The sequence below is a fragment of the Camelina sativa genome, chromosome 5 (assembly GCF_030686135.1).
Source record: "Camelina sativa cultivar CO46 ecotype springtype chromosome 5, ASM3068613v1".
Classification (NCBI taxonomy): Eukaryota; Viridiplantae; Streptophyta; class Magnoliopsida; order Brassicales; family Brassicaceae; genus Camelina; species Camelina sativa.
In genome coordinates this window covers 36,294,406-36,303,339 of record NC_141884.1, presented here as the reverse complement: position 1 = coordinate 36,303,339, position 8,934 = coordinate 36,294,406, and the positions used below count along the sequence as shown (strand labels likewise).

At 33.9% G+C, this 8,934-nt stretch overlaps 1 protein-coding gene across 2 annotated transcripts; it reads left to right on the top strand.

Annotated features, from left to right (window-relative positions):
• Window positions 1-3,525: 3,525 nt before the first annotated feature.
• On the top strand, window positions 3,526-5,231 carry LOC104787900 (uncharacterized). Of its 2 annotated transcripts, XR_015557763.1 has the most exons (4): window positions 3,526-3,782; window positions 4,207-4,363; window positions 4,633-4,789; window positions 4,879-5,231. XR_015557763.1 is itself a non-coding variant. In XM_087451143.1 (3 exons), the coding sequence occupies exons 1-3, from the start codon at window positions 3,596-3,598 to the stop codon at window positions 4,688-4,690; spliced, it is 402 nt and encodes a 133-aa protein (XP_087307269.1). In that variant the 5' UTR covers window positions 3,532-3,595; the 3' UTR covers window positions 4,691-5,231. The 2 variants fall into 2 exon arrangements, 1 of the variants encoding a protein (XP_087307269.1); XM_087451143.1 differs by having other exon boundaries at window positions 3,532-3,782; window positions 4,633-5,231.
• The last annotated feature ends 3,703 nt before the right edge of the window (window positions 5,232-8,934 follow it).

Sequence of the window (8,934 nt, the reverse complement as noted above, 5' to 3'; positions counted from 1 at the left end):
ATTGTCGTCGTCTATCTTATCTCGTATATATACTCCTTAATTTGTAGAGGCTTTCCATGTTATATACGATCAACCAAAAACAAAAAAAAAAAAATTGAAAGAAGAGAAGAAGAAAAATAAGAATTGGCCAGGATCACATGAGATTGGCTCTTTCTAAATCTGATCAACATATAATTTAATATAGCTATCTCACTTTGCCTCCACACACGTATGATCAGCTTTTGTTCCCATCTCAAATACGGCAAGCCTATCTTCTCCCATTCTTTGTTTGTTTGTTTTTGTTGTTTTGTTCTTAAAACTGAATCGAATTTGAGTTTCATTTGAGAATCTCATAAATAGAGACGAACCTCTTACTCTATGTTTACTAGTTATCTCTCTCTAGCAAACGAGATACCTCACCAGAGAACAAATATTTAACCATTCGAAAGACATAAAATTCTATCTGAATAGCAATATATTTTAAATAACAAACCAAAAACATATATATCAGGAAAAGACAAGTTTGCAACTATTCAGGTGAACTTCACGCAAGTTGATACACTAGTCATTTTAAAATTCATATCTCCACTAACTTAAGATGCTAATATTCATGGATTTCACCAATTCATGAAATGACATTTGTACACAATATACTTTTTTTTTCTTGTGATCTGATGAATGATTAATGCTTTTGCAAACCAGTGATTTATCTCCTTCCGACATTTACACCAATGCGATCAATTCTTTATTGAAATAATCACACAAAAGTAAATTAAAGATCGTTTCATGTTGACTGTATCACTTTTGATTATTCAATGATGCAATCATTTTAGTTTCGAGTGATCGATGTTATTGCTTATTATAGCATTATCCCATGTTGTGTAGGAGGAAAAAATTGTAATATTAGTAATTTGCAAAGCGATTAAATTTTGGACATATAAACATTTTCTACATGCATCATACTCCCAACATTTATAAGTAACGTAATAACTTACGACGTAACGTGAAATTTTATGGAACTTTTTCTATAAATATTTTAATCTATCTGAGTTTTGTTTTTCACGTTAAGTCTTTTTTATTAATCAATTCGAAGCTGACACACAATGAGACAATGACAGAAAGCACATACTGTAAATACTTTTATGTGTCTACAATGCCAAAATCAAACATAACTGAAAACGCTGTATCAAACAAATTAGCTTTCTCGTTATGCTGTATAAAATCTTACCTACAAGAATTGTTTCGACCATAATTGCAACTCAAACGGAAAATTCGATAAAGATTGGTTATCGTGGACTGGTAACTGATATGAATTGATACCTAAATGATTTGGAAGTAGAAAAAAATAAATAAAGAGGAACAGAAAAAAGTGGAGAAAGTGCGATACCAAAACACAACGTGTCCCATCATTGTGATTATTGCGATTTTTGGGTGTTTGAAGATTGGTTAATGTCATTTTTCTAAAGATTGGTCCATGCCACTCTCAAAGTTGAAGTTTATAAAGAGAATTTGTATTTCTTCTTGGACGGTCCATTTCAAAATCGACATAGAGCTATATATATAGTGCACGCCTAAAAACAACGACACTTCCGTTGTTATGTACATATTAAAGTGTTTCGTCGTTTTGGAGAGTAAACGAATCTTATTGTTTACCATTTTCTTCTGTACATGATATGATATGAAGATGATGTGATGTGTCTACTTCCACCCCCATGTTATCCGAAAAGATGTGAGACCTTTCTAAGCCTCATAAAACTATAGGATAAAATCGCACCACATACAAACTTTTTTGGCCACGTTACGTTACAATTTTGATAGCAAATCCAAGCTATGAAAGAGGTTATATAATATAGATTGAATCTTTGTACAAAAATGAGTAAAGAATAATAAAGGTTTAAACTGCGTAATTATCGTAATATGTAATTTAACAAGGGCATGCATCATGCATGCATATTGTTTAAATTTAGAAATATTCACTTACGGTCTATTCTTATGAGAACAAAATGTAAGGATCCATTTTTCTTTACAACCTCAAAAATTCTCTCTCTATAAACGTAAACATTTTTGGAAATTTGTAACCTTTGAAGTCATGGAATAGTAGTTATACGTCGATTTCATTAGCATGCGAGTGAAGGATGAATGCATATACAGTATATATGTTTTAAGGTCATCTACATGAAGCTAACTCGTATTGATTTACAATAGTTAGAAGTAAGAACCATAAGCGGATCCTCTTCGTGAAAACTGGCGCTACAATTTGGGCTCTCTTGATCTTTTCTTGTAGCTGCTCCTATGATTTGGGCTCTCTTGATCTCTTCTTCTTGTAGCTGCTCTTATGATTTGGGCCACTATATTCAGCTATTCTTATCTTTGCCCCAAATATAAACAAGTAAACAACCATCATAATGAGATGTGTATATAAACTTGAGTTGAGCCCTCTAATTTTTTGGTTGTGGCCTATATATATCCCAAAATTAATCTGATTGTGGATATGTGATTACTGATTTATGAACACCAGATTTCGAAGGAAACCATACAAAAAAAAAAAAGGAGATCAACAAGGGTGGCAAAAGATATAAGAAATTTTGAGAAATGGTTTTTTATAATTTTTTTCTTTTCAAAATTTGTTCTTTTCAAAAATGTTTTTTTTTATCTATCTTCTTTACAAAAATATATATATTTGATGACACCTATTTGGAGACTCGAAGTGCAATATGAATATGTATTAATGACCTCAAATAAAATGAAATTTATTAACCAATGAACTTAACCAAAAGTTAATTCAATACCCAAAACAATCATTTTAATAGAATTAGTTAAAATAAACTAAAAAAAAATTAGAATATGAGATACAAAATACCTACCTATTTTATTATCAATTTCTGTATTGAATAAGCATTACATGTAGTCATTAATAAAAAATTAACTACATGTAAAAAAAAATTAAACTGAAAAAAATATTAAACAAAATTGATCAAACAAAATTAAACAAATTTTTTTAAAAAAAAAAATGAAAAAAATTATAAAAAATTAATAAAATTAAATTTAACTATTGAAAAAAAATTAACTGATCAAACAGAAACTAAAAAAATAAAATTAAAAAATTAAAAAAAATTTAAAATTAAAAATTAGAAAATTAAAATTAAAAATTAACTGATCAAACAAAATTAAAAAAAAAAATAACTTTTGAAAATTTGCTAATTTTAGAAATGAGACACTAGACCAGAAGATATGTTAAAAATTGTATGTTAATAAAGGCAACAAAAAATGAAAGCTGAAAAAAATATAAATATTAAATAAAATATAAATATTTTAGGGTAATATTAGTAGATAGCACAAATATGAAGAAAAATAAAGAAAATACCACAACAACATTTTTTTATAGGTAAATACCATAGGACCCACGTTTTTTTGGAGTAAAAAGACACAATCACCCTTTTTGTTTTATGGTTAGGCCATCTTTATTGGTGTAACACTTAGGGTGTTCTTGGGCTTAAAAAAATTAGAAAAAATGATAAAGTGGGCTTAGATCAGTAAAACTGATCTTATTCTAGAACTGTTTTATGTGTTGTTCTTGTGTGACGTATTCCATTTGTATTGGAAACAAATTTTTGCGATGGAGAGAAAACTCTCGTATCAATTTCTTCGAAATTGTCGACGGTTCGTTTTTGTTCTCTCCCAAACGCCGAGACGGCGATTTCAACTTCTTGTCTTCTATATTGTGTCGATCTCATCTTCTCAATTCAAAACCTTGAGACCACTCTCCAGCTCTCTCCGTTCTTCTTCCGTCTCTTTCAGTACCGGTTAGTAGCTTTCTCCTCCCCTGTTTCTCAATTAAAATGGCGAAATTGAATTTAGATTATGTGAGAGATGCATTTTGGATTCAAGTGAATCTGAATTTGGGTAATCGTACTTATTCAATGGAATCAAACTAGGAATTTGATGAATGATTCTGGGTTGCTGTAAAAAAAATCAGTTGCTATAAATCTACCTTGAGGCTTCAAGTATTGTTCTTTTCTTCAGTATAGATGCGTATGTACAAGAATCTTAGTTTCGTGTTGCTAAAGTGAGTTCCTTTTGTTGATTTCGATCTCAATTAGTTCTGATATTGAATGAATTGTTGTGTCAAGGTTGAGTCTTGAGCATTGTTTGTGTCAAGTTTTGGTTATTGATGTGTACATGCTTTTGTTGATGTGACTAGTGGTGACCATGCTTCTGTTGTTGCAGCTGCAATGGCCGAGAGTGCATTAAGGAAGCGGGACTTGAATGGGAATGCTTCTTCTCTTCCTCGTCGTCCCAAGGTACCAAGAGGAAATTTGCCTCATTCCAAGAATATTCCTGAAACTATGGGTAATGTGCTTGTACCTCCTCAGCTCAAGGGAAGGTTAGTCCATCACCTTGATAATATTTTGGCTCTCGTTTCATTTACAATTTTCACTTTATTGAATACTATGGTGAAAAGGCTATGGAGTGTTATTGTTAACAATCATTGAAAGAGTTGAATGGGGACTTTGTGCGTGATTTGTGTTTTAGGAGGTTATGAATTGTTGACATTCTAGGCATCTTCATGAGAACTAGCTCCTGAAATAGATGCAGTATCTTGTTTAGAAACACTCTATGATCTGAATAACTTGTGATTTTATTTATCTGCAGGAGCAATTTTTGTTTGCTTTTCATAATTGGGTCATTTGTGAAGAAGGGAAGCCAATAAAGAGAGCTTATGATGGGTTGCTGCTTGATGCTGGAGGAATTCTTCTGCAATTGTCGAAACCTGTTCATGAAACCTACGCTTCCTTGGGCCAAAAATATGGTCACTTTCTTACACTCCTTTGATCTGTACCAAAGACCAACTTTTACATATTCTCCTTTAAGTTGATTTCTGTTTTGTTTCAAGTTCAGGTCTCAAGACAACTCCAGCTGAGATCAAGCAAGGTTTCAAGAGAGTTTTTTCTGCTCCTTGGCCTGAGAAGTTGCGTTACCAGGTCCTTGAATGAATGAGTGAATCTCTCTTTGTAACACAGATTATATATTTGGTCATAACTTCAAGTTGAAGCACACTGGTCCAGGGATTTGGTCTGTGGCTAATTCTGGTGATGATCTGTTTATGATGATCTGTTTATGATGAGAACTTCAATTTATGATGATCTGTTTCATGTTTTGGTATTAGTTCTCTTATTATTATATACCAAATTTTAAAGATTTTCTAATTGTAATATGATTGCAAATATTAATAAATCATATGATCTTACACATGTTCTCCCTATAATTAACTTTTGAGCAAAAGATCTTAAGTACTGATCTTAGATTATTTTCCTAATTTATATAATCTAAGAACACTAAAAAATGTTATGCCTATAAAGATGCCCTTAGATAGAAAGAGTGAAAGATTTGGTGTGATTTTTAAAAATAGCATATAATATTTATATTTTACATGTTTTTTTTTTTTTAATACGATACCGTTTTATATATCTGGAGAAATTGTTTTCTTTTACAAGTTACTGGAAGCAATAAACAAACGATTTGGGAAGCAGTTAGGACTGAAAGGTAGAGTGGAGGTTATGACGGTTGGAAGTTGGAGAACCAGTGGTGGAGATAAGTATCATTGATGTCTGAGGGTAGCAATGCGGAAGAAGCTCTATCCAATCCTGTGAGTTTTCATCTCATCAGTAGTTGGATATCTTTTCTTACCCTTGTCCCTGAGAGAATAGTTGCAGAGTGAAGTCGTGCATTCCTTTGAGCCCAGATGTTGTATAAAAGCGCTTGGAACAACAGTTTGCAAATTGTATTAAGCTTCCTATTTGTGGTAGGAGACTTTATCCAATTTAAACAACCAGTGAAGGTAGATGGTAAGTTCGGTTGAAGAGGAGCGAAGAAATCCAACCATAGTACCTTTGAGTATGGGCAGCTGAAGAACAGATGGTCTCTAGTCTCCTCCCCTGAAGTACAGAGTAGACAAGAAGAGGGCACTTGTAGATTCCAACTCCTCAGTCTATCCCTTGTGGTTAGCCTGCCTAGCACTGTTAACCAAGCCATAAACGCCATCTTCGGTATGTTTTCCTTGAACCATATCTGAGTGTGCCAAGAGACTGCAGGGCCCATAGGATGTAGTTTCCTCCAAGTATGCGCTGAATTGAAGGAACCTCCGGGTTGATCTTGTGTGAGCTTCCATCTATAGATGTCAGCCCCTTCTGGATCATTTGGTGGATTAATATTGAGCAAACAAGCTCTAAGTAATTGAATAGTTGGGTTCCTTCCCCGGGATATCGCCCATTCCCCGTTAGAAACAGCCTCAATCACCTTAAAGTGGAGTCCTATACCTGAAAGTCGCGGCCCCAAATCTCCAATTACATCAATAAGAGGTCCTAGTCCTGTCCAGTTATCATGCCAGAAAAGAGCTCCAGTTCCTGAAACAAGTTCACAATGAATAAAGGGTCTGGCTAGTTCCCTCAACTTTACCAACCTTCTCCAAATCCAACTCCCTATGCTCCTGAAATCTGAAGTCCAGAAACTCCTTCCTCTTATCAAGTATTTTTTGATCCACGATACCCACAGAGAACCAGCCAGAGAGAAGATTAACCAAATTAGCTTAAGACCGAAAATCTTGTTCCAGTCTATCAGCCTTTTAAGGCCTAGGCCTCCTGACGATTTCGGGGAGCAAACTATCTCCCAAGAGACCTTGGCTCCTCGAGCTGAATCTGACACTCCCTTCCACAAAAAGGAACTGCAAATACGCTCCAACTCTTCTAGACATTTGTTGGGGAGAAGGAAGATTGAATTCCAGAAGTTTATGGTGCTGTTAATGACTGATTTAAGCAATTGCAGTCTACCTGCAAACGAGAGATGCCTATGAGTCCAGCCAGAAATTCTACCTTTGACTTTATCAATAAGCGGTTGATAATCAGTCGGAGAGAGCTTTTGAGTAATCAGTGGAACTCCCAAGTAACGTACAGGTAAGGCTCCATGTGATAATCCTTGCCGAGAAGCTATTCCACTGATGTCATTTCCATCGAGGAACAGACATGATTTAGCGAGATTGACTCCTAGTCCAGATATTACCTTAAAATTCTCTAGTACATCAAGAATTGCAGCCAGGGAGGATTTTGTGCCATCGAAGAAGACTAGAAGGTCATCTGCGAAGCTGAGATGTGTAATGAGAGGATCAACACAGAGAGGATGAGGCTTGAAACTGTTTTGAACAGCAGCAATATCCAGCTTCTTTGATAAGATGTCTATGACTAGAGTGAACAAGGGTGCAGAGATAGAATCTCCTTGTCTTAGACCCTTCTTGCCTTGGAAGTACCCAACTAGCTCTCCATTTAGTGCAACCGAAAAGGAAGGAGAAGAGAAACAAGTTGTCAACCACCCCATAAACACCTCTGGTAGGTCATAGGCTTTGAGGATGTTAATGAGGAACTCCCAGTCGATGTTGTCAAAAGCTTTTTACATGTTATATTGAACTAAATAACGTTTAGTTGTAAACCCAAACCGACAAATAGTCTCGTTTTAATTGTAAAATCTAAACCCTAACCATCTAATTTCGTTTTAATTGTAAAATCTAAACCCTAACCATCTCATTTGTGAATCCAAACCGACCTATAATTTCGTTATAATTGTAAAATCTAAACCCTAACCATCTCATTTGTGAACCCAAACCGATATATAGTTTCGTTTTTATTGTAAAATCTAAATCCTAACCATCTTATTTGTGTATCCAAACCGACATATAATTTTGTTTTAATTGTAAAATCTAAACCCTAACCATCTTATTTGTGAACCCAAACCGACATATAATTTCGTTCTAATTGTAAAAAACCTAACCATCTCATTTGTGCCCAAACCGACATATAATTTCGTTCTAATTGTAAAATTTAAACCCTAATCATTTCATTTGTGAAGCCAAACCGATATATAATTTCGTTCAAAAAACAAAAATGACATGATATTTTTAAAAATAACATATAATATATGTAATGGGTATAAAGTAACTGTATATAAGGATAGAGAATGTCATGTGGGCCCTATGGTAGTGATTTTTGTGATTATATATTTTATCTGTCTTCAAGAAAATAACGGCACAAACATGAAGGAAATTAGAGATTTTAATATCTAAAAAGTAAAAAGGTAAAGTATAGAAGAAGAAAAAATTCGAAGAGGCAGAGGAGGAAGTCACGAGAATGGAGGAAGAGAATATAGGCAATGGCACTTACACGTGATGTGGGCCTTAACAAACCACGTGTTTAAGGCCCTGTTTCTTCACGCCCATTGGCCCACCCTTTCTCCTCCTAAGCATCCTTTATTAAAGAAAAAAAAAATTGTGTCAGGCGCAGCAGCACACATTAAAAATATCTTTCTGATTGATGATTTAACCGCCGTATTGTATAATTGTATTTGTATGTATCAGACATATATAGTTCAGCAAGATATAGAACATCACCCATGTTGTACGTATAATTAGATTTGTTAAAACAATTAAGAGTAAGGGGTTTATATAGTATAAATAAATTTAAACACATTTTGTGTAATTTAGCAAAATGTTTAAATAGCTTCAAAAGATTATCTATGTAAATAACTGGATCAAAAAAAAATTGTGATAGTGTAATCGATTCAAATCTGCACAAGTCGAGTTGTTTAGAAGTTTTGATTCTTGATATTAGCATCGAAAACAAAATTTATTGAATCTCTTTAACTAACTTTTTACTATGAGTTTACCAAAATGAACACCATATAAAGCCATATAGACTCATATACGATCAAAATGTGATTATATATATCCAAAGAAAAGAAGAAAACGAAATGGTAGTGATCGAGATCTGGAATAGAGATTTGTCTTTATATTTTAATGGGAGAAGGAGAAAGAGCCGAGGCAGAGCAGAGACGGGTGAGACCGTTTTGTGTCCTCGAGAACCACACTTATGCTTTCCCCCATAAAATCCATTTCTTGTCTATCGTCTCTCT

Excerpts from the sequence above, each read along its gene's own strand:
- LOC104787900 (XM_087451143.1), top strand. The coding sequence starts at position 3,596 with ATGGAGAGAAAACTCTCGTATCAATTTCTTCGAAATTGTCGACGGTTC. Across the intron at positions 3,783-4,206 it reads TTCCGTCTCTTTCAGTACCG|CTGCAATGGCCGAGAGTGCA; the intron begins GTTAGTAGCTTT and ends CTGTTGTTGCAG. Across the intron at positions 4,364-4,632 it reads CCTCCTCAGCTCAAGGGAAG|GAGCAATTTTTGTTTGCTTT; the intron begins GTTAGTCCATCA and ends ATTTATCTGCAG.